The sequence below is a fragment of the Thalassophryne amazonica genome, chromosome 19 (genome assembly GCF_902500255.1).
Source record: "Thalassophryne amazonica chromosome 19, fThaAma1.1, whole genome shotgun sequence".
NCBI classification, from domain to species: domain Eukaryota; kingdom Metazoa; phylum Chordata; class Actinopteri; order Batrachoidiformes; family Batrachoididae; genus Thalassophryne; species Thalassophryne amazonica.
Window position 1 is genome coordinate 56193306 of NC_047121.1, and position 25878 is coordinate 56219183.

The 25878-nt window shown below is 39.7% G+C and overlaps 3 protein-coding genes across 8 annotated transcripts in view; all 3 read left to right on the forward strand.

Annotated features, from left to right (window-relative positions):
* Positions 1 to 350: 350 nt before the first annotated feature.
* tmem50a (transmembrane protein 50A) overlaps positions 351 to 25878 on the forward strand; it is a 30819-nt gene continuing 5291 nt past the window's right edge. Inside the window, exons 1-3 of the mRNA XM_034160048.1 lie at positions 351 to 360; positions 7210 to 7214; positions 22790 to 22820. The gene's annotated coding sequence lies outside the window, so the exon portion shown is untranslated. The remainder of the gene's footprint in view (positions 361 to 7209; positions 7215 to 22789; positions 22821 to 25878) is intronic.
* On the forward strand, positions 4786 to 8520 carry rsrp1 (arginine/serine-rich protein 1). Of its 6 annotated transcripts, XM_034160043.1 has the most exons (6): positions 4796 to 4979; positions 5903 to 6325; positions 6356 to 6448; positions 6558 to 6730; positions 7848 to 7922; positions 8179 to 8520. In XM_034160043.1, the coding sequence occupies exons 2-6, from the start codon at positions 5914 to 5916 to the stop codon at positions 8335 to 8337; spliced, it is 912 nt and encodes a 303-aa protein (XP_034015934.1). In that variant the 5' UTR covers positions 4796 to 4979; positions 5903 to 5913; the 3' UTR covers positions 8338 to 8520. The 6 variants fall into 6 exon arrangements, 4 of the variants coding, with proteins under 4 accessions (XP_034015935.1, XP_034015932.1, XP_034015934.1 ...); XR_004557959.1 differs by lacking the exons at positions 7848 to 7922; positions 8179 to 8520 and adding exons at positions 6937 to 7185; positions 7411 to 7588 and having other exon boundaries at positions 4786 to 4979; positions 5903 to 6448; XR_004557958.1 differs by lacking the exons at positions 7848 to 7922; positions 8179 to 8520 and adding exons at positions 6937 to 7185; positions 7414 to 7588 and having other exon boundaries at positions 4786 to 4979; positions 5903 to 6448.
* mgst3b (microsomal glutathione S-transferase 3b) lies at positions 11973 to 18801 on the forward strand. Its single transcript, XM_034160046.1, has 4 exons — positions 11973 to 12178; positions 12263 to 12385; positions 17823 to 17895; positions 18290 to 18801. The coding sequence occupies exons 1-4, from the start codon at positions 12053 to 12055 to the stop codon at positions 18388 to 18390; spliced, it is 423 nt and encodes a 140-aa protein (XP_034015937.1). The 5' UTR covers positions 11973 to 12052; the 3' UTR covers positions 18391 to 18801.

Consider the following 25878-nt stretch of genomic DNA (forward strand, 5'->3'; position numbering starts at 1 on the left):
TTATAGCGTTAATGACGTGCAATAATTAATTGAAACATGCAAAAAAAAAATTCAGTTTTTGCAGTTTTTAAAACAGGAAGTAAATTCATTCACATTTATCTGATTAATAACGAGTGGCTGCTCTGAACTAGTCCATCGCTTGCTACCAATTTTTTTTTTTTTATCATTAAAGATAAAACATCAGTTTTTTTTTTCTTTGTCACTACAGCACTTGGCAAATTTTATTTATATATTTTTATTTTTTGACAAATGCCATTGCAGTGTGGTGGCATAATTTTCTGCTGGCCTTTGACTGAAAACGATGCAGCACTGAGTTTATCATCTGCCGTTTACAGCCAACATGCAGCATAACGAGTTTGAGTTAAAGTTGCTGGAGAATTTTTTCCTTTGATTAAGAAAGAACTTGAAAAATTTTGGTGTAGATCCGGATCAAGGTGCAGCTGGCTTTGATCTTCGAGGATTAAACCTTTCTCCTTTGACCCTGATCCTTCCTTTGATCTGAATTCCTTTGATCTTGATTCCAGGATCAGAACAATGAGGATCTTAAGATCAGATATCACAATCACAGATGATTAATCAGGGTCCAAGGTCAGTAAACGGTGTTGGAGAACATTAGAAAAGAGATCAGAGGCGATGAAGGAAGGTGTGAAGAGGCACAGGAAGGACTTGGACCATGGTGGGTGTTTGCACTCGAGTACTCTTGTAGGATCTTGTCTGATGTATGGAGAAAGAACTTTAAACGGTGCCTTCACTGGAAAAGAAAAAGTATGACCTATTGCCAAGGCAGAGATCTCACAAAGCAGTGATTTATGTTGGAAAAACAATTTATTTTTTTATTTATTTTATTTATTTATTTATTTTTTAAAGGAAAGGTAATTCTGGATTTGGTTTCACCATAAGTATTTTTTTTTTTATTACTCCCTGCACGTCAACAGAGTTTAATTGTATTAAGAATGATCATTTTATTGCAAACGCTCCCTTACATACAGTAGTGTTCAGAATAATAGTAGTGCTATGTGACTAAAAAGATTAATCCAGGTTTTGAGTATATTTCTTACTGTTAGATGGGAAACAAGGTACCAGTAGATTCAGTAGACTCTCACTTACAGGTAACTCCAGACTGTCTTTGATCATCCTGGAGCTGATCAGTGGGTGAGCCTTTGCCATTCTGGTTATTCTTCTATCCATTTTGATGGTTTTCCGTTTTCTTCCACGCATTTTTTTTTTTTGGTCAATTTTAAAGCATTGGAGCTCATTGTAGATGAACAGCCTGTAATTTTTTGCACCTGCGTATAAGTTTTCCCCTCTCCAATCAACTTTTTAATCAAACTACACTGTTCTTCTGAACAATGTCTTGGAACATCCCATTTTCCTCAAGCTTTCAGAGTAAAGCATGTTCAACAGTGCTGGCTTTATCCTTAAATAGGGGACACCTGATTCACACCTGTTTGTTCCACAAAATTGACAAACTCACTGACTGAATGCCACACTACTATTATTGTGAACACCCCCTTTTCTACTTTTTTTTTTAAACTAATAGCCCAATTTCATAGCCTCGCTGGAGAGGTGTTCCGGGCACGTCCCATTGGGAGGAGGCTCCGGGGAAGACTCAGGACACGCTGGAAGGATTACATCTCTCGGCTGGCTTGGGAACGCCTTGGGGTTCCCCCGGAGGAGCTGGGGGAGGTGTGTGTGGATCGGGAGGTCTGGGCGGGTTTGCGTGAGATGCTGCCCCCGCGACCCGACTCCAGATAAAGCGGAATAAAATGGATGGATGGATGGATTATTTGCGAAATGCTCCGTTCGTTTAGTGTAAAGTGCTTTAGGTGTCTTAAAGTCAGAGGCGACTGCAAGGGAAGCTCAGCTTCCCCTAAAATGTCAAAAAATAAGTAATCGAATATATACTGTTGTGTGTACATGTCATTGACTAAATATGCGCTACAACGCGCTCAACTTTTGTTCAGAATCAGCTTCTCATCACTGGTAATGACGCGGCTTTCCTCTCACTCAAACCTGCAGCTTGACAGTGCTTTAAACAGTGTAGCGACACAAACCATGCAGCGAAACGAGACGAGTCATTGGATAAATGCTGGGCTTTGTCCCGCCCATCGGACGCTCAGCGTGTCTGGGGGGTCTAGGGGGCAGTGGGCTGGCCTCGGCTGGCCCGGACGCTCATCTTCTGCATGATGATTGGATGATCTGTCTGAGGCTGAATCCCTTTTTGATTGACAGTGAAATGAGCGAATCAGCGAACTTTTGGCGTAAACATCCGTGGGAGCATTTTCATTCTGTTCTGAGTTGAGACTTTCCTAATCATCGTAGCGGCATTTTCTTTGTTATAAACGACTAGCGACAAATCGAGCTTCTATTTCTGTTTTTTTTTTTTGTTTTTTTTTTGTAGCTGCTTGTGTTTGGAGACTGACTTCTATCACGCTTTCTGACTTCTATCGCAGTTTCTGTCCCTACCGAGCAGCGGGTGCTGCTGAGCTCCTTCACCGTCACTAAGCACTCAGGCGGACAAACTTCACACTAGCCTCGCGCCAGTCCCAGCTAGCTAGGTAGCAAGCTGCACATAATGGCAGACAATTTGAATGTTGTGGACCGGATTTTGGCGAAGCCATTTGATAGTCTTCCTTACGAAGAAAAACTTAAACAGCAGGGCAGATCAACTCCTCAGATTAATTTGGTGCAATGTTCGTGCATTGCTATTCATACACATTGCTGTTATGTTGTGGATTTCTATGTTCATTTTGGAGATTATTTAAGTATTTATTCTTTATTTAATTTTGATTACAACTTTATTTTTCTGTAAGATAATGTGAATGTCATTTGATTCTATTTTGTATTTGGATATTGAACATTTTGCACACCATTGCACATCTGAAAGAAATTAAACTATTTAACGTGTTTACTATAAATGCAGTCTCCTGCCTGCTGATGTTACTTTCAAATAGTTAAATTAATGAGCCATACTTATACATCACTCTGTATGTAGAAGTTAATTAAAACATATTTATGAGTTTGCTACCCCTTTAAGGTTAAAAACAAGAATGACACCTGTATGATGTAAGATAATTACAAATAATGTTAATGACTGTGGGTACGTTACACACATAACAGTGTAGCCTATGGAATAATGAGGCATCTGGTGCTGAGGTGATGGTAGGGGGGCCCCCAAATTAAATTCTGCTTAAGGCCCCATAAAGGCTTGGGCCGGCCCTGGGTTTGTGGTTGTTGAAAATTCTGAGAAAGTCTGTTTTGCAAAGTGAATCAGAGCATGTTCCACATGTTAGAATCCATTGCGGCTGATTAGGGTTCTGTATGCAGTTAAAATAATAATAATAATCCTAAGAAACACATTTCACAATAACAGGAAAAATAATCCAACATAAGTGGTTCATTTCTTACCAGTTAACAAAACACCTGAAAAATGTGCATTGAAATTCTATAACTTATTTAGTCTTTTCATCATATTTACAATGTCCATATACATTGAGGCATATAAGCATTTGATACACTGTTGATTTTGCAAGTTTTCCCAAATACAAAGAATGGAGAGGTCTGTAAGTTTTATCATAGGTACACTTCAACTCAGAGACAATCTAAAAGAAAAACAAAAAGATTACATTGTATGATTTTTTTTTTTTTTTAAAGCTCCCTTCATATCAACCAACGTTTCTTGTTTCAGTTATTCTTTGGGTTCATGTATCTGTGAGATTTGGATTATTTGGGCAATCAAGATTAGGATTAGGATGTCACATCACCACCGTAAAAATACCCTACAGCACAGTTACAGTTACCATAATGATATCCACGGCCTTGAAAATTCAAGTGGATAGTCTGCTCTTTCAAAAGAGTAATGTGTATTTGCTCCGAATTTGGTGCTTGTATCAGCATTTGAAAGATTCCTCTGTAAATATTCTAGTGCAGCAGATAGAATATTTAGAGGGGAATCCTGTAAATGGTGATAAAAGCATCAAATCCGGCAAAAATACTCCTCAGACAATCCTCTTATGACAAAACTGATTGGCCACTTGAATTTTCAATCGGTGGTCAATTGAAGAATTACACAGAGGTCAAAATTAAAAGATGCTCCAATCATATTGAAAAATATTCCACATTATTTGCCTGATCATAAAGATTCCAAAAAGGTATAGTTTGGACTATCTGTGACTGAATTCTATGGAGTTACGGGATAAAAACAGCAAGAATGGTGACAAAGGTCAGTTTAATTTTGTACAGGGTCAAAAATTAAAGTTGCTCCAATTTTGGTAAAAAGTGATGCAAATTACTATTTGAGTTAGCACGGTTTTAAAAAGGAATAGTCTGAACCATGTATCATTCTTACTTATGAGGTAACATATGTCACGTCATAGAATCCAATAGACATAGACCTTGTTTGACTTTTACTTTGGAGACCAAGCATTAAACACTGTCAACACTATTCGATTTATTAATCCTATTGGCTCAACCAATAATTTGCACCACTTTTTACCAAAATTGGAGCATCTTTTAATTTTGACCTCTGTGTAATTCTTCAATTGACCCCTACTTGACCGCCAATTGAAAAGTCAAGTGGCCAATCGGTTTTTTCAAAGGAGGCGTGTCTAAGGAGTATTTCTGCAGAATTTGATGCTTTTATCACCATTTGTATGATTGTTTGACTTATCTGCTACACTATTCTGTTATCTGCTGCGCTTATGGACTTTACGTGGGGTTACGCTAATGACCTGAGGGGGGCAGCAATTCGAATGTGCTGCGTTTAGTCCTTCGTGAACTGCACCAAAAGAAGGACACTGGAAAATTCCACATCAGCGATCGAAGACTGTCTGTCTGCTGACTCTCCTCCAATCGACTCAGCGAAATTCGTCAATTATATTCGGTAAAATATTTTATCGTAATAACATTTTGAAGACGATTCGCCAGTCTTATGATATATTGGATCGAACTGAATAAGGATTCGGCACTTTTTTAATCAGGTAAGTAGTGTGACGTCACGCTAACGCTAGTTTAATGGCGGTGTTAAAAAGCGATCTATCGTTTTTGTTGATGTGCTCCGATTATTCTGGAAAGATAGCATTAGTCTTAAAGACTGCTGTCTTTCCAAAATAATTTATTATAAAGTTTATAGTATGTTGCTAATTGTGTACTAAAAACTCAATTTTTAATTTCTTGTTACGTTTAGGAAGTGGCTATTTGTACATCAGAACGCTAGTTGGATATAATGTGCTACTGTCCTGAATTAAGAGTATTTATTTTGGTAGGAATAAGTGAACAATGTAGTGGTTTCTTTTAAAAAACCCAAATTGGAATTTTCCAGAACGTTCATGTTATGTAATCAGGCGCTTGCCGCTTGGGGGCAGCACTGCGCCCGACAGTTGCGCAACTGTTGCATTTGCTTAAGAAAATTTAGAAAGGCTTTCTTTTCCCGTATTTTTGTTTGTTTTTAGGTAGCCGTTCAGTTGCCGTAATTTCTCATGAACTAGTCGCAGCCAGGCTAGAAATATTAAACTTGGTATTTTAATTTATTCGCCATAAATATGACAAACAGTAGTAGTAGTAGTAGTAGTTTTGCAGCTACAAGGCTTGGCCTCACTCTAAGGTGTTTGACATATTTGGTATTTTGTCTGTTAAAACATTTTCTTCAGTATAATATGAAGAGAAGCAAATCTGCTTTTTGTAAAAACTAAAGCTGGAATATGAATGTGTTCATGTCTCAAATTGACCAGCTGTTCAATTACAAATTGAATTACAAATATTAAATTATTTTAATTGATAGCTTGACAAATTACCAAACTGACATTCTTGCTTGCATTATATGAAAAAGTCATATTTGCAAAACTTTATTGGCTTCTGCTTTAAAGTGAGCTGAATTTTATTTTTATTTTTTGTCTTGTTTCAGGGTTAACCACAATGAGCAAGGGTGAGAAGTTGCATGCTGAAATGGTACAAGCACGTCAGAACGATGGCATCAATGTGATCTTTGAAGACTCCCTGTCCAATTCTGGTTTGCGTCTTTCACGATCCAGAAGTGGTTCCAGTAGTAGTCGATCCTCTGGATCTGGCAGAAGAGGTCGTGGCAGCTACAGAGGGCGTTACAGGTCTCCATCGACTTCGTCATCTTTGTCCAGTAGTAGGTCACCCTCTTGTCCCAGGTCCCGCTCTCACCCTCGTTGCCACAGACGTTCTTCCCGCTGCCACAGTCACAACAGATATGGACGTGGACGATACCGCCGTTCGCCACCACGTCGCTACAGGGCCTATTCTCGCTCCTACAGCCGCTCTCCTTCATCAAACCGTTCCTTGTGCAGCAGAATCTACAGACCCCACTTTAGGTCTAGCCGCTTAAAGGGAAGGAGTCGCAAATTATCTCAATCACCGTCTACTTCCTACAGAAGTCGCTCAAGGTCCAGATCTTCAAGATGCTCCGTCAGGTTGACTGTGGACGGTAAGTAAAGTTCACCCATAACTGATGCTCAGTGTTGTTAATTGATGGCATCGGAATCTAAAATGGTAAAAAAAAAAATTCTGAATTGACAAATGATTTTTCTCTGCAGATAAAAGGGAACTCCTCAAAGTCGCAGAGGCTAATGCTAAAAAGCTGCTCAGTGTGGACGAGCTGGAGCTTCCTGAGAGTCTGAAGCAGATTCTGCCAGAACCACCTGTGAAGCCCAAACAAGTCCCCACAGAACTGAGAGTGAGACAAGACTCTGAAAGTGTGTCGTCACAGGTGGGTGTCTGACATTGAGCGGGGGGGTTGACCACAATGATGCATCAAACTGACAGCTATGTTCTGGATCGAGATGAAAAGGGTGCTTTAAATCTTAAAAAAATAAAATAAAATCACTTCTTTGTACCAGTTCTGTCAAATAGTGAAGTGTTTATATATATATAAGTCTCCTGGTAAAACAACTAAAGTGGATCTGTTAACTTCAGAAGTGCCCTTGCAGTTCGCCTTATCTCCTTGCTACTGCGTTTGTTTTGCAGACAGCTCGAGGTTAGTGTTTTGTTGAATTTTCCTGTGTCTTTTGTTAACCTTTGGACCACACGTGGGAACATGCATTCTCTCTATTTATTCCTGTCTTCATAGATAACTTGACAGTGGTCTCCTTCACTGAACACCACCTGGAGTTAGAGTGCTGTCATGTGACTTGGGTGACGACATAATGTGTTTTTGCGTGAAAGGTTATTTTTTATAACGTTCACCAGTCGTTTGTCAACAGTACACTAACATTTATGCACCACAATCACACACACTTTACCTTCTTGTTTCAATCCCAGTAATGCTAAATACAAACAATAACTGCATTTTAATTCACATTCTGATATCATATTTCATACAGTGGAAATTTCTCATTTTTTATACAAATGTGTGTCTGCCTGCCGTTGAAATGGGTCGTTGTTATCTAGCAGAGTCTTCCACTCGCTGAAGGACCACAGGCATGTGGACGGCATTATAGTGACTGTATTCCTGTCAGGAGAACTAAAAACAGATGAAGAACTCCTCTCTCCATATGCCAAAGATAAGTTGGTACATGAGTCCTTTGAGGGTTTGGAATCCTGCATCATTCTGCCACAGTAGACACAAGACATCCTTTTTACTCTTAACACTCTGCCCTCATTTTGTTTTTATTGTCTCTGCTACGAGGGCTGTCCTTGAAGCATTCATTTGTGGAGTTTAGCCTCTGACAGCAGTGTGAGGGCCACATGTGCATGGTTGATAGAATAGAGATGTGTTTCTGTCAGACACACAGCTTAAAGTCTATAAAGTTCAAACTCAGAGCTCAGCATGTCTTCATTTTCACACTCTGGTCTCACTGGATGGATTTTTCTTTTCTTTGAAACAGAGTAACGAAGAGCCAGAGGATGTGCCCAGTCTGAAGATGTCCCCGAACAGAAAAACCATCTCTTTCAGCGTTAAGGTGAGTGATGTGCAGTCAGGTCCTAATGTCTTTATGGACAAAGAGCTATGACTATTAGAACCTGGAGGTCCAGACTGAGTTCATTAAAAATTTTGTCAATACTTGTCAGAATTACAGCCCTTGAACACTTTGGTACATTGTTTTTGTGCCTTTTAACAGTCTGTCATTCCATTTTCACCTTGTATAATTGAATCATTTTCTTCATAAATGCAGTAATGAACTGTGAAATGTTGATTGGTCTCTCGTGTCTCTTCAGAACTCTGTGGCTAAGCCGACAGTGACAACATCATCTTGTGTTAAACTTACTGCCAGAGTGGACAGCTTTGAAAGCAGGAAGCCCTATGGACACTGGGTTCCAGTGAGGACACGACAAACCTCCATGTCACGCAAACACACACTCAGCAAGTCGCATTAAGTGTGACTGTATATGGACATTGTAAATACGATGAAAAGACTGGAAAATAAGTTCTGAAATTTCACAACATTTTTCTTTCAGGTGTTAAAGGAAGTAGGAAGAAGTGAAGAGTTCATTTTTCGGTTAGTTTTCTTGTGGTTGTGTAATATGCTGCTCAGGGTCAATAAATAAATATGATTTGGATATTTTGTTTGTGTATTTTTTAAGTTTTCACAGTTACCAGAGGTATCAAAGGACACGTGTTTGGAATATGCTGTTTTACTTTGCAAGACAGTCTTTCAACACTGACATAGTGGCCTGAAATCCAAAATTGTATGCTGTACATCCTGGAAATGAGGGCCTGATATATAAATTATGAATTGGGTACCTATTACACTAAAGGCAGTGGTGAGAATTTGCAATGTTAATTCTTGTTTGCTCAGTGGTTTCTTGTTTCATGTAAAGTACAATCTCTGGCTCCACCCAGTGTATGGTCAAGGTAGGTGCTTTTGTGCTTGCAAAACTGGGTTAGTGTGATGTCATGCCAATATGAGATTGCAAGAACAAAAAGATTTAAAGACTGCAGAGTGTAACTCTTCAGGTGTGATGTATTTGAACAAATTGAACATTCATGTGTAAATATTTGGCCATAAGAAATAACTGCAACTACGTCTTAATACCCTTGGGTGGGGGGGGACAAAACTTCCTGATCATAACCAGCATCAAATGGTGTGTTTATACATAGACTTTTACAGAACAATAATAGACTACAAAATGCAACCAGAAAAACTAAAGAGGGCAACTGGACAACAGAACCAGTCAGTGGATCATTACTTTGGGGGGGGCCAACACCAAACATGAGACTGTTTGCTTGACAAATGAGAAATTTAATTTATTTGTGCATCTTTAGACCATAGGCTAAATATGGTAGAAAAGATGTGGGGAGAGATGCAGTGCATATGGAAGGTATTCAGAGTTTTACTTTTCCACATTTTAGAATCAAGATTGATTTTATTTTACAGCCTTACTCCAAAACTGAGTAAATGGATCCCCCCCCCCCCCCAATTCTATTCACAACACCCCATAATGACGTTAGTTTTTAAAGTTATTTTTGCAAATTTATTACAAAAAAAAAAAATCCAGCCTTTGCTCGATACTTTGTTGATGCACATGGTGCACCTATCTTTGGGCAGTTTGGTCCATTCCTCTTTGCAGCACCTCTCAAGCTCTTATCAGGTTGGATGGGGAGAATTTTCAATTTCAGATCATTCTGGCTGGGCCACTCAAAGACATTCAGAGTTTTCCTGAAGCCACTCATTGGGTCATTGTCTTTCTGAAAGATGAACTGTCGCCCCAGTCTGAGGTCAAGAGCGCTCTGGAGCAGGTTTTCATCCAGGATGTCTCTGTACATTGCTTTTTTGTTATCAGTACATTGCTAGATTTTACAACCCCTGGCAAATATTATGGAATCACTGGCCTCAGAGGATGTTCATTCAGTTGTTTAATTTTGTAGAAAAAAAAAGCAAATCACAGACATGACACAAAACTAAAGTCATTTCAAATGGCAACTTTCTGGCTTTAAGAAACACTATAAGAAATCAGGAAAAAAAATTGTGGCAGTCAGTAACGGTTACTTTTTTAGACCAAACAGAGGGGAAAAAAATATGGAATCACTCAATTCTGAGGAAAAAAATTATGGAATCATGAAAAACAAAAGAACGCTCCAACACATCACTAGTATTTTGTTGCACCACCTCTGGCTTTTATAACAGCTTGCAGTCTCTGAGGCATGGACTTATTGAGTGACAAACAGTACTCTTCATCAATCTGGCTCAAACTTTCTCTGATTGCTATTGCCAGATCAGCTTTGCAGGTTGGAGTCTTGTCATGGACCATTTTCTTCAACTTCCACCAAAGATTATCAATTGGATTAAGATCCGGACTATTTGCAGGCAATGATATGGACACTTATGTGTCTTTTTGCAAGGAATGTTTTCACAGTTTTTGCTCTATGGCAAGATGCATTATCATCTTGAAGAATGATTTCATCATCCCCAAACATCCTTTCAATTTATGGGATAAGAAAAGTGTCCAAAATATCAACGTAAACTTGTGCATTTATTGATGATGTAATGACAGCCATCTCCCCAGTGCCTTTACCTGACATGCAGCCCCATATCATCAATGACTGTGGAAATTTACATGTTCTCTTCAGGCAGTCATCTTTATAAATCTCATTGGAACGGCACCAAACAAAAGCTCCAGCATCATCACTTTGCCCAATGCAGATTCGAGATTCATCACTGAATATGACTTTCATCCAGTCATCCACAGTCCACGATTGCTTTTCCTTAGCCCATTCCTTGTTTTTTTTCTGTTTAGGTGTTAATGATGGCTTTCGTTTAGCTTTTCTGTATGTAAATCCCATTTCCTTTAGGCGGTTTCTTACAGTTCGGTCACAGACATTGACTCCAGTTTCCTCCCATTTGTTCCTCGTTTGTTTTGTTGTGCATTTTTGATTTTTGAGACATATTGCTTTAAGTTTTCTGTCTTGACGCTTTGATGTCTTCCTTGGTCTACCAGTATGTTTGCCTTTAACAACCTTCCCATATTGTTTGTATTTGGTCCAGAGTTTAGACACAGCTGACTGTGAACAACCAACATCTTTTGCAACATTGCCTGATGATTTACCCTCTTTTAAGAGTTTGATAATCCTCTCCTTTGTTTCAATTGACATCTCTCGTGTTGGAGCCATGATTCATGTCAGTCCACTTGGTGCAACAGCTCTCCAAGGTGTGATCACTCCTTTTTAGATGCAGACTAACGAGCTGATCTGATTTGATGCAGGTGTTAGTTTTGGGCATGAAAATTTACAGGGTGATTCCATAATTTATTCCTCAGAATTGAGTGAGTCCATTTTTTTTCCCCCTCTGCTTGGTCTAAAAAAGTAACCGTTACTGACTGACTGACAATTTTTTTTTTCCTGATTTCTTATAGTGTTTCTTAAAGCCAGAAAGTTGCCATTTGAAATGACTTTAGTTTTGTGTCATGTCTGTGATCTGCTTTTTTCCTACAAAATTAAACAACTGAATGAACATCCTCCAAGGCCGGTGATTCCATAATTTTTGCCAGGGGTTGTATTCGACCCGCTGAACTTTGCTGGCAATGAAGCTTCAAAATCACGGAAGAACAAGAGATGGGCCAAGCTTCCACATTCACTAAAACTTCAGGGAAGGTTTGGGTGTGATTGCCGGCTGCAGCACCACCTTCACCTCAAGTTCTCTCACGATTGTGGCACATTAAATAAAGTCCATTAACTCCCGGAAATAATGTATTCTTACTTTTTCCAAATGATCAAATGCATCTGCGTGTCCAGGCAGTCTGTAAAAACGGCATCATGGAGCAAAGCTTCCCAACCCCCACTGCTTTCAATTTTGCAGCCATTCCTGCGTACTAGATATGCAACACAGTGTAGCTACGCAGGCCCGGTGTGAAAGAACCAAAATCTTCATTTAGTGATAAAAGACTTCGTTGCTGGAATCCAGACCTGTCGCCACCGATAACTGCCGCAGCGCTGTGTCCCCCGCTGAGATCATGTCGATATCGCGTGAGTGACGCCACCTCTCGCGAGATGTTATATAATAGTTTAGGCGTGGTTCTCATTTCCTGTTGTTCCGCGAATAAAAGTCATATTACGACCGCTTGGAGTTTAGAGGATCTCGGTCACCGAGCGAAGATGGATCTAACGGACGTGTTACCGGCTAATTTTGGCTACGTCATCTTTGTTTATCTGTACAGCTGGATTATGCTGTCGTATCTCGGAGTGAAGGTTGGAGGCGCCAGAAAGAAATACGGCGTCAAGGTATATTTAAAAAAAAAAAAAAAACATGAATCGAAGCTGACTGTGTGCCCGAGTGTGAGATTTGTCTGTGTTGTGTGTTTGCAGTATCCCACAATGTACAGCGATAAGGAGCAGGTGTTCAACTGCATCCAGAGAGCTCATCAGAACACTTTGGAAGTTTATCCTCAGTGGCTCCTTTTCCAGACCATCGCAGCTCTTATTTACCCGGTAAATACTCAAACACACACACACGGTCAAATCGTCTGAGTAAACTACAACATAACGGACTGTAGAACCCCATCATCCCAGCAAAATCGTTAGTTTGTTCCGTGAAGTACGCGAACGGAAAGTATGTCTGAATTAGACCCGCACCGTGTTAGAATTATGGTGCTGCTCAAGACTTCTGGAAGTGCGCGATGCTGTGAAGTGGAAGTGTTCAGATTATGCCCAGATTATGGATTGGGCGCAGGACAAATACAGTCAGGTACATAATTATGTGAACAGATGTTGTAATTTTGCATCTGTACAGAACCACAGTTAACTGAAAAAAATTACAATGTTCTTGTGTCGACTTTTATCTTTTAGGGTTTACAAAAATATCCCATAATCCTTTAAAGAAATTACAGCTATTTGTATACACAGTGAGCCCCTCTGTTTTCAGAGTGCAGAAGTAGTAACTGGACAAAGCAGTTTCTTTCTTTTTTTTTTTTTTTTTTTTTTTTTTTTTTTTGCTAAAGAGAAATAATCACTTCTGCAGCCAGTTTTCTGAAGTCAAAGGATGGATACATGAACGTTTCCAGGTCAGTGAATGTGTCTTTACTGGGAGTCTTTACATTAGTCATGAAGAAATAAAACAGTATGTTACTACTTGGTAAAACTGTCTGCAGTTTTCGAAAAGTGGGTGACTGTGCAAGAAGGGAACAAGTGAGGAAAGCCACCAAGGCACCTTTGACTAGTGTGAAGGAGTTATCGACCTCTATGGCTGTGACTGGAGAATCTGTATCACCAGTTCTGCTGCATTTGATTGTATGTGATTGGGGGTGGAGTGTGATTTGGCGCTGTATAAATTGAAACTGAAAAATGGCCATTCAAGTCAGAAACGCAAGATCCATGAAGACCGAGGTCACCAATCGAATGTCATGGCAGTGTGGCTGCACACACAGTGAGCAGTAAACAGACCTTTTCATTAATATTTACTTTTTATGTAGTTCTTTATTTCACGGGTCCTGATTTGAGTTGTAGCTCTCTGCGTTGTCGTCAGTATGGCACTGGACCACAGACCAGTGACAGTTCCCCTCCCAAGATGTGGAATGAAAATATCACAGAAAGGAGCTCGATGTCCTTTTCTCAAGCAGATAAACTGGAGCACATTTCGATCGGACACCGGAAATAATGACTTGTAATTCATGACTTCAAATGTGCAGTTGAATACAGCATTATCAATCAATCAATCAATCAATCAATTTTATTTATATAGCGCCAAATCACAACAAACAGTTGCCCCAAGGCGCTTTATATTGTAAGGCAAGGCCATGCAATAATTACGTAAAAACCCCAACGGTCCAAACGACCCCCTGTGAGCAAGCACTTGGCGACAGTGGGAAGGAAAAACTCCCTTTTAACAGGAAGAAACCTCCAGCAGAACCAGGCTCAGGGAGGGGCAGTCTTCTGCTGGGACTGGTTGGGGCTGAGGGGAGAGAATCGGGAAAAAGACATGCTGTGGAAGAGAGCAGAGATCAATCACTAATGATTAAATGCAGAGTGGTGCATACAGAGCAAAAAGAGAAAGAAACACTCAGTGCATCATGGGAACCCCCCAGCAGTCTAAGTCTATAGCAGCATAACTAAGGGATGGTTCAGGGTCACCTGATCCAGCCCTAACTATAAGCTTTAGCAAAAAGGAAAGTTTTAAGCCTAATCTTAAAAGTAGAGAGGGTGTCTGGCTCCCTGATCCGAATTGGGAGCTGGTTCCACAGGAGAGGAGCCTGAAAGCTGAAGGCTCTGCCTCCCATTCTACTCTTACAAACCCTAGGAACTACAAGTAAGCCTGCAGTCTGAGAGCGAAGCGCTCTATTGGGGTGATACGGTACTATGAGGTCCCTAAGATAAGATGGGACCTGATTATTCAAAACCTTATAAGTAAGAAGAAGAATTTTAAATTCTATTCTAGAATTAACAGGAAGCCAATGAAGAGAGGCCAATATGGGTGAGATATGCTTTCTCCTTCTAGTCCCCGTTAGTACTCTAGCTGCAGCATTTTGAATTAACTGAAGGCTTTTCAGGGAACTTTTAGGACAACCTGATAATAATGAATTACAATAGTCCAGCCTAGAGAAAATAAAGGCATGAATTAGTTTTTCAGCGTCACTCTGAGACAAGACCTTTCTAATTTTAGAGATATTGCGTAAATGCAAAAAAGCAGTCCTACATATTTGTTTAATATGCGCATTGAATGACATATCCTGATCAAAAATGACTCCAAGATTTCTCACAGTATTACTAGAGGTCAGGGTAATGCCATCCAGAGTAAGGATCTGGTTAGACACCATGTTTCTAAGATTTGTGGGGCCAAGTACAATAACTTCAGTTTTATCTGAGTTTAAAAGCAGGAAATTAGAGGTCATCCATGTCTTTGTAAGACAATCCTGCAGTTTAGCTAATTGGTGTGTGTCCTCTGGCTTCATGGATAGATAAAGCTGGGTATCATCTGCGTAACAATGAAAATTTAAGCAATGCCGTCTAATAATACTGCCTAAGGGAAGCATGTATAAAGTGAATAAAATTGGTCCTAGCACAGAACCTTGTGGAACTCCATAATTAACCTTAGTCTGTGAAGAAGATTCCCCATTTACATGAACAAATTGTAATCTATTAGATAAATATGATTCAAACCACCGCAGTGCCTTTAATACCTATGGCATGCTCTAATCTCTGTAGTAAAATTTTATGGTCAACAGTATCAAAAGCAGCACTGAGGTCTAACGGAACAAGCACAGAGATGAGTCCATTGTCTGAGGCCATAAGAAGATCATTTGTAACCTTCACTAATGCTGTTTCTGTACTATGATGAATTCTAAAACCTGACTGAAACTCTTCAAATAGACCATTTCTCTGCAGATGATCAGTTAGCTGTTTTACAACTACCCTTTCAAGAATTTTTGAGAGAAAAGGAAGGTTGAAGATTGGCCTATAATTAGCTAAGATAGCTGGGTCAAGTGATGGCTTTTTAAGTAATGGTTTAATTACTGCCACCTTAAAAGCCTGTGGTACATAGCCAACTAATAAAGATAGACTGATCATATTTAAGATCGAAGCATTAAATAATGGTAGGGCTTCCTTGAGCAGCCTGGTAGGAATGGGGTCTAATAGACATGTTGATGGTTTGGAGGAAGTAACTAATGAAAATAACTCAGACAGAACAATCGGAGAGAAAGAGTCTAACCAAATACCGGCATCACTGAAAGCAGCCAAAGATAACGATGCGTCTTTGGGATGGTTATGAGTAATTTTTTCTCTAATAGTTAAAATTTTATTAGCAAAGAAAGTCATGAAGTCATTACTAGTTAAAGTTAAAGGAATACTCGGCTCAATAGAGCTCTGACGCTTTGTCAGCCTGGCTACAGTGCTGAAAAGAAACCTGGGGTTGTTCTTATTTTCTTCAATTAGTGATGAGTAGTAAGATGTCCTAGCTTTACGGAGGGCTTTTTTATAGAGCAACAGACTCTTTTTCCAGGCTAAGTGAAGATCTTCTAAATTAGTGAGACGCCATTTCCTCTCCAACTTACGGGTTATCTGCTTTAAGCTGTGAGTTTGTGAGTTATACCACGGAGTCAGGCACTTCTGATTTAAAGCTCTTTTTCAGAGGAGCTACAGCATCCAAAGTTGTCTTCAATGAGGATGTAAAACTATTGACGAGATACTCTATCTCACTTACAGAGTTTAGGTAGCTACTCTGCACTGTGTTGGTATATGGCATTAGAGAACATAAAGAAGGAATCATATCCTTAAACCTAGTTACAGTGCTTTCTGAAAGACTTCTAGTGTAATGAAACTTATTCCCCACTGCTGGGTAGTCCATCAGAGTAAATGTAAATGTTATTAAGAAATGATCAGACAGAAGGGAGTTTTCAGGGAATACTGTTAAGTCTTCAATTTCCATACCATAAGTCAGAACAAGATCTAAGATATGATTAAAGTGGTGGGTGGACTCATTTACTTTTTGAGCAAAGCCAATAGAGTCTAATAATAGATTAAATGCAGTGTTGAGGCTGTCATTCTCAGCATCTGTGTGGATGTTAAAATCGCCCACTATAATTATCTTATCTGAGCTAAGCACTAAGTCAGACAAAAGGTCTGAAAATTCACAGAGAAACTCACAGTAACGACCAGGTGGACGATAGATAATAACAAATAAAACTGGTTTTTGGGACTTCCAATTTGGATGGACAAGACTAAGAGTCAAGCTTTCAAATGAATTAAAGCTCTGTCTGGGTTTTTGATTAATTAATAAGCTGAAATGGAAGATTGCTGCTAATCCTCCGCCTCGGCCCGTGCTACGAGCATTCTATGTTGATCAGTTATTATATCATTTACTAACAGGGACTTGGAAGAGAGAGACCTAATGTTTAATAGACCACATTTAACTGTTTTAGTCTGTGGTGCAGTTGAAGGTGCTATATTATTTTTTCTTTTTGAATTTTTATGCTTAAATAGATTTTTACTGGTTATTGGTGGTCTGGGAGCAGGCACCGTCTCTACGGGGATGGGGTAATGAGGGGATGGCAGGGGGAGAGAAGCTGCAGAGAGGTGTGTAAGACTACAACTCTGCTTCCTGGCCCCAACCCTGGATAGTCACGGTAGATTGTAGAAATAAGGCTTTAAAAAAAAGTTTCCAGAAAGCACACAGGAGATATTTTCTTGAATGAAAATGCTTCTCTTTTCTACTCCATCAAGCTGACAGTTAAAACTGCAAAAAAAAAAAAAAATCTTTCTAAATATTTATGTACCTGCCTGTATGCTGCAGAGAATTTCATGCGCTGTGCTAATTGAGTTCCACCATTTATTTATTCCAGGATTAGATTTAGGTGACAATATGCCTTTTTCCATATACAAATAACTACAATCTGACATTAATACAAAAATAGTTATTTTTGAACTGTCCTTCAAATCCATGTCTGTTTGCTGAACTAAGAACAAAAATTGCGCAAAACTAACACTCAACGTGACTGAACCAGTTTTATAATTGTGATTTAAAAAAAAAAAAAAAGAATTGACTTTGGTCATGCATTCATGAATGACTACAGTGTTATCTTCAAAGTGCAAAGTATAATGTAAAGAATAAAGTGTGCACAAATTAATACTTATATTAAAGAATAAGGTCTGTACTTATCTAAATATGATATGTGGAGAAAGATATATTTTGCAGAAGAATTTGTGTGATGAGTCCTGCTGACATCGTTTTGTAGTAAAAGTAACCGTGCACACTGAGAGCTGCTCAGGTATGTGTGGGAGGGATGTGCGTTCTGTGTGATCTTTGACATAGATTCTACTGATTTCGTTGGGCCTAGAGGCGCGTCACGCTGACTCAGCAGGTTTATTTCCTTTTTCTCTATAACCACACTGCTGACTTTCAGAGCTGTTTCTGACATGTTGTTCTTAATCTCAGTTGACAGCATCGGTGCTGGGAGCCGTCTGGGTCACCAGCAGGTTCTCCTACGCCTGGGGCTACTACACAGGAGGTAAGACTGAGTGGACAGGTGTGACAGCAGCACATGTCCTCTGATTACTAGCACTCTGTCACAGTAGTGTTTGTGCAGTAATACAAAAAAGGCTGTACTCGGTTCATTAACCCCGTTACACAGTCAATATGTTTTACAAGCTAATGGCACTATCTCAAAAGTATCCCAAAGTCCAGAACACTATCAACACTGAGATATCCTGTAAGTTTGCTGTGGGTTTCAGGTATCGCATGTTTTGTTCCCATAAAACTGTAAATACAGGCTTCAATGCAGATATCACTTTTATTTACTTTAATGGCCGCAAAGTGTTGGCATTAACTTTAGGTTGTAGTGTTTGTCACCAAAAGTGTCATAAACAACTTTATGTATCCATGTTTTTATGTTTGGTTCATAGATCCGGCCAAGAGGATGTACGGCGCCTATGGCTACATTGGCTACCTCGGAGTTATTTTTCTTTCCATCGCGGTCGCTTTGCAGTTGCTTGGAGTCTTTTAGGGTGGTTTCTTCACGTTCACACCGACATTAAAACACTGTTTAATGAGGACTCAGCCTTTTTATAAACCTTTTCTTGTGTATTTAGTGATAATAAAGTAGATGATTATTGCTTGATTTGTTTTTTTAATGAGCATCAAAATGATTTTCTGTTGAATTCTTTCACCGAAGCTGTGCAGCATGAGTGATGACCTGTTGAGTCCAAAACCACTAATCACCTGTGTGACTCCAACATGACATCTGAAGCATCAGGCTGACTGGACTGTGGACAGAAGTCCACAGGAGATTATTGTTCTCATGCCCAAAATGTGAAATGATTATGGTGATATGCAGCATTTTATAGAATCGTTTAGCTGCTACTCCAAACCTACACTAATAAACCTCAGAGTAACCAAAGTAAAAGAGCTGTATGTGTATGTATGTATATATATATGTATGTATATATATGTGTGTGTGTGTGTGTGTACAGTGAGGAAAATAAGTATTTGAACACCCTGCGGTTTTGCAAGTTCTCCCACTTAGAAATCATGGAGGGGTCTGAAATTTTCATCTTAGGTGCATGTCCACTGTGAGACATAATCTAAAAAAAAAAATCTGGAAATCACAATGTATAATTTTTTTAAAATTTATTTGTATGTTACTGCTGCAAATAAGTATTTGAACACCTACCAACCAGCAAGAATTCTGGCTCACACAGACCTGTTAATTTTTCTTTAAGAAGCCCTCTTATTCTGCACTCTTTACCTGTATTAATTGCACCTGTTTGAACTTGTTACCTGTATAAAAGACACCTGTTCACACTTCAACCTGTCCACCATAGCCAAGACCAAAGAGCTGTCTAAGGACACCAGGGAAAAAACTACACCTGCACAAGCCTGGGATGGACTGCAGGACAACAGGCAAGCAGCTTGGTAGAGGACAACAACTGTTATGATTATTTATTAGAAAGTGGAAGAAACACAAGATGACTGTTAATCTCCCTTGGTCTGGGATTCCATGCAAGATCTCACTTTGTGGGGTAAGGATGATTCTGAGAAAGCTCAGAACTACACAGGAGGACCTGGTCAATGACCTGAAGACAGCTGGGACCACAGTCACAAAGACTACATTAGTAACACATGATGCTGTCATGGTTTAAAATCCTGCAGGGCAGCAAGGTCCCCCTGCTCAAGCCAGCACATGTCCAGGCCCGTTTGAAGTTCACCAGTGACCATCTGGATGATCCAGAGGAGGCATGGGAGAAGGTCATGTGGTCAGATGAGACCAGAACACAGCTGTTTGGAATCAACCCCACTTACCATGTTTAGAGGATGAGAACGACCCCAAGAAAACCATCCTAACCGTAAAGCATGGGGGTGGAAACATCATACTCTGGGGGTGCTCTTCTGCAAAGGGGACAGGACGACTGCTCCGTATTGAAGGGAGGATGGATGGGGTCATGTATTGTGAGATTTTGGCAAACAACCTCCTTCCCTCAATAAGAGCATTGAAGATGGGTCATGGCTGGGTCTTCCAGCATGACAATGACCCCAAACACACAGCCAGGGCAACTAAGGAGGGGCTCCGTAAAAAGCATTTCAAGGTCCTGGAGTGGCTGAGCCAGTCTCCAGACCTGAGCTCAATAGAAAATCTTTGGAGGGAGCTGAACCTCCAAACCTGAAAGATCTAGAGAAGATCTGTATGGAGGAGTGGACCAAAATCCCTGCTGCAGTGTGTGCAAACCTGGTGAAAAACTACAGGAAATGTTTGACCTCTGTAATTGCAAACAAAGGCTACTGTACCAAATATTAACATTGATTTTCACAGGTGTTCAAATACTTATTTGCAGCAGTAACATCCAAATATATTATTAAAAAAAATCATACATTGTGATTTCTGTTTTTTTTTAATATTGTGTCTCTCACTGTGGACATGCACCTAAGATGAAAATTTCAGACCCCTCCATGATTTCTAAGTGGGAGAACATGCAAAATCGCAGGGTGTTCAAATACTTATTTTCCTCACTGTATATATCCATTATACCTTTTCATTTAAAGATCTGCATTTGAGTTTAAAAATGTGCATACTTGGAGAATACATTTTTAAATTGTGTTGTTTATCAGCTGTTGTCTTTTTTTTTATCCCAGAATCTGGAATCAGGGAGTGTTTCCACACTTTGAGGCTGGAAGTGTTGCAGATTGATGATTCTTAGTGTGACTGTAATAAATTCACTGATTTACAAAATGTGCATGTTAATATGTTGTTTTGAAGTGTCCACTTTTCTACTGTAAGTACTTTTGAGGTATTTTCAGTTCCTATGTGCAGTAAATATGAAGGAAAGTGTGTTTTGATGATGTCAGTGGGAGTTGTGTCATTGACAGGTTCCTGCACAATTGGTTCAAAACCTTTTTCTTCTTTGTCACATGGTCTTCAATTAGTGCAGCAGATAAAAGAATATTTACAGAGTACTTCAAATGGTGATACAAGCATCAAATTCGGCACAAATTCTTTTTAGGCATTACTCGTTTGGAAAAACAGGCTGGCCACTTTAATTTTCAATAGGTGGCCAGGTAGGGATCAATTGAAAAATTCCATAAATACATCTTCAACCACTTATCAGGGGATCAGGTGCGGGGTCAATATCTCCAGCAGGGGACCCCAAATTTCCTTTTTTCCGGGCCACATTAACCACCTCTGACTGGTGGATCCCAAGGCATTCCCAGGCCAGTGTCGAGATATAATCTCTCCACCTAGTCCTGGGTCTTGACCCGTGTAATTCCTCACTTGTCTCCTCCCTACCTGGCAGCCTACTGAAAATTCAAATTGCCAGTTGTTTCTTGGTTTTTGTTGTTTTTCTCTCACAATAGAGTAACGTCTAAGGATTATTTGTACCAAATTTGATGCTTGCATCACTATTTGAAGGATTCAGTTGTCTGCTGCACTAAATGCACTGTGCATTATGGGAGGGGTTAAAGGTTCAATTTGAGTCAATAAACCTCAAGCCAATTCCAAGTCACTAAGTGTGAGTTGAGTCCTCAATATAGCATTAAAGTTAATATATCAATATGCTAAATTATGACCTAATACCTTCCGCCCCCCAAAAACATTCCAATCGTACTGTATGATTTCAGAGTTTGAATATCGAGTCCGGTGATCAAGTCCAGAGTGCTGAAAATGAGGAATGAAGTTGGACTCGAGCAGAGTGCAAATTATAAAACGGGAGGAGGAGTGGTGCCAACGCAAGCGTTAGCTTTAGGTAGCTCATCTTACATTGTTAAATTATAACTTGAGGCCAAAGTTAGAAACGAGATAATAGCAACAGTCAGCTGTGGCCAGTTGAAAATCTAATTCAGAACCTCCGAAGGTAAGGAAGTGTGAAAGTATCCTGTGGTTTGCACCAACTACTGGACCATAATATCATTGCAACAGTGGAAGTGGACAGATGAGATAATGTTAAAAAATGGTACAGTCCACTTTAATCAAAGTAACATAAGTACAGGTAAGAAGCACATAAATATTTTGATCCTCAAAACTGTTTCTACCTTGTTTGGGGGAGTTTGTCTTCATCTGGGACCCCCATCACCCCCTCATAAATTGAGCCATGAACTTGAGTCAGTCTTAGATTTGAGTACTGTGGATAGATAATGGTGCAAACAAATAACAGTCGCTAGTAAGAGGCAAAATCAGAACACTCGCTGTCCTTGCAGCAAATTTTTGTATCTTAAAACTAATCTGTAAATCTCTCACAAACTAAATTTTTATACAATAATCCTGATGTTTATCCTTCTATAAATCCTTCTGATCTGTTTATAAATGGCTTTTTTTAAACTGATTTTGTGTGTGCCTTCGTTTCAAGTAGGAAATGTACAAGAAGGCCTGAAATTCTTACACTGCCCGCTAGATGGCGATAAAAGCTGTTCTAATGTTCAGCAAGCTCTTCCTTGTCTAGTCATTTGTCCAGTTAACTTTTGGCAAAAATAAAATGGGCTGACAGCCAAAAATCAACATACAGTGCACTTATGAGCAACTTACTTGTATGTTTATTAAGCATGTTTAACAAAAAAAAAAAATTTTGTCAAGATAACCTACTTGTGCTGTTGATAACAGGACACTGAAAGATGGTTGGTTTTTCACAGTTTCAGATTTCGGTCTGAAAATACAACTTCAAACCAAGAAATTAAGGAATATTTATTAAAAGTGAAAAAAGAGACGATATGGAGAGAACTTTTGCTTAATTTTTCTGACGCTAGTGGAAATAAAAATGCACCCCGTTGGCCACCTATGGTTGGTGTTCAACCAAAACAACCTACCGAAGAGGCAAAGTCGTGTTTTCCGACGGTCCGTGAAGGCAGCGCGTTCATCAAACAGGGTGTGGGTGGAGTGCGCACGCGCAAGACGAGAAGCTGAAAGTCGAGTTGATCCGGGAGGTCCGCATCAAAAGCTGAAAATAAAAGGTGACGTTTCTTTGAAAGTGACATTATAACGTAGCAATACCACCGCATTCTACGTTTTTGCTTGCTTCCCCCGATGTTCTTTGAGTTACGTTCTTAAGTTAAACGAGTTTTAGTCGTGAGAAGGAACCTTCAAGGAAATGTTTTAGCTAACGCGACGAACAAAAGACGACACGCGTCTCTTCTGTTTACTAGAATTATTATTATTATTGATAAAATGATTCCACTCGGATCCTCGGCTTTGTGGTTAAACGCGTTAGCGAGCTGGTGGTTTTATTTAAAAATTCTGTATTTATTGTCTGTTCGTGTGGAAGCAGAGCATCATTTTACTGTGAAGACTCGCTGCGCACGAAAAAAAAAAAATATAAAATATTAACCGTAGATTTTGACTTCCCTAGTTTCTTTTTGGATTAAGGTGCCCATCCGCTTGTGTTGTACCTTCATATGTATTTTAAAGGGTTATATGTCGTAACATCTTTTTGTGTCAGCTTTTGTGGCTGAAGTTTCATAATAAAAATCCTCTGAAGACCCGCGATTTTCTGTTTGCATTTAGAAGCTACAGTGCTGTCAACAAAATCTAAGTCTGTACTGCTTGTTTTGGATTTCTGTGACATATGTCACAGAAGTTCCTTGTGTGCTTTTTTGGGGGGGGGCTTGGTTTAACTTTGAAAAACCACTGTTTCTTCAAAGTCCCACTGTGTTCATGTTTAACCCTACGGGCACATTAGCAGCAAAGAACGGCGACTCTGTCACTTGATGAGCGTTCCCATGGCGTGCATGCTAATATCTGTGTAATGCCGCGTTCACACCGGGCGTGACCAGACGCCACAAATTCGCTTCGGTTGCGTGGCGACGGACGCGCCACCATCGCCCGGTGTGTCACTCTGCTTTCGCTGTGAAAATTTGCACCAGTGCGTCATCAAATAGGAGGAGCTTCCATTCCGCTCACCGGCTCCGGTTGTCAGTCAAGTTAACATGACGGACCTTGATCACACGGAGCGAGTTGTTGTGGAAAGCTCCCAATTCGGGGAGTATCATCATTTGCTGCAGGAGCTGCGCCTGGATGACGGCCGCTTTCAGCGGTCCTTCCGCCTCTGCAGGACCCGATTAGAGGACCTCCTGTCCCGTTCACGCGCGCACATGTAAACAATTAAAAAAAAATAAAAAACTCTGCTGCTTGCTGGGGGCTGCTCCTCGCTCTTCCCCAAAAAAACTGTCATAATTGTGTTTAGAAATCAGTCACCATTTATTATATTGTACATCTGTGTAGTTAATAAGTAAAATAATCTTCATGGGCGATTCGCTCACGCACGCACGTAAAAAAAAAGAAAAGAAACTCCGCTCCCCCACTACTGTGGGGCTGCTCCTCGCTCTTCCCCCAAAAACTCTGTCATAATTGTGTTTAGAAACCAGTCACCATTTGCTTTATTATACATCTGTGTAAATTATTACTAAAATAATCTCCACAGATGATTCGCTCGCGTGCGCACATAGAAAAGAAAAAACTCCGCTCCCCCTGCTGTGGGGCTGCTGCTCGCTCTTCCCCAAAAAACTGTCACAATTGTGAAATAAAGGACAAAAGAGACATAAGTCCTGCTCACAGAGACAAGACATGTTCACATCTTCAGTCAAACTCCAGACATCTCCATGTCACTACATATTCAGTCCCTGATTGGTCATCACGGTGCGACAAGATGAAAAAGTTCAGATTTTTCAACTTGGGGAGGAGGGCAACGCGACGTGACGCATCGCAATATCGTGCCACAAATGCGCCAATCGCTCAAAATCACTTCACTCGCGTCGCTTCATTCGCTTCCATCGCGTCGTGCTGCGTGGCTTGGCGCCAAAACGCGTCCTTCCATAGGGATTACATGGCAACCTGTCGCTGCTGTCGCTCACGTCGCGCCCCGTATGAACGCGGCATAAGTCTCCTCAGAAGTGTTATCTGGTTACAAAAGCAACTTGAGTTTTAGAAGTCTTTTATTTACTGCTAATGTTCATGAAATATATGAGAAACAGATTTATTCATAAATACAGCTGCTACAGTTTTCTGCCATCTTGGATTATTTTGTTTGAACGAACAACCGGCTGACATCACGCTGTATATTCACTCTGATTTGCATACGCCGTGTCACATTGTTCAGTATTTGCTTAAAATAGACATGCTATTGCGTGTAGCTAATGTGATCCTAGGGTAACAGTGCCATCCCTTTCGATTTATCAACATTAATTAATTAATTAATTCATGTTGAAATCTCATTATAAAATACCTTAATTTCTGTGCTATATTACAAAATTCCAGCTCATTTTATTGGTAGTAAAGATGACATGAAGAAGGAAGTGATTGATTTAAACTGATTGAAATTATTTAGTAAAATTCAGTGCATATACATAAAGTAAATATATTTAAAAATATAATTATACCACAAGAAACACAAAAATATCAAATAATAAAATAGAAAGCAAGTAACCATAAAAACAAAATAAGTATGCAGTATAACAATTTTGAAATAAGTTAATGATAATGGCATCCATAACTCCTTTATAAAATAAATAATTGGTGTATAACACCAAAGGATTAATTGTAGATTTAAAATAAATAAAACCAACCTGTTAAAAATAAATATTTAACAGCTAATCGGTGAATACAGAAATCATTAATAAATCATAAACGGGTTAAGTTCCTCATCTAAAATTTGATCAAATAAAAATGTTTTAACGCCATTTTAAAATAGAAATATTCAAACTGTGCATGTGCAAGCTTTGACCTTATTGTTACATTTGATAGAAACTGGGATCTCAGAAATTCTGATGTCCAGCTCTGAAAAATACAATCAGCCGTTGCTATTGTTTGCATTCTGTTCTCCCGGCGTGCGGTAACTGGTAGGCAGAAACATCTCTGGCAGTAGCGCGCGGGAACAGACGTTCATGTCGTCAGTGGTTGGTGTCATTGGGCACCTCGTTTTTCATATGTGCTTGAAATGAGAGTGACTGCTAAATATATTTTATCTCTGGAGCCCAATGACCAACAAAGACAGGAGGACCAGCTGAAAGTCGTGAC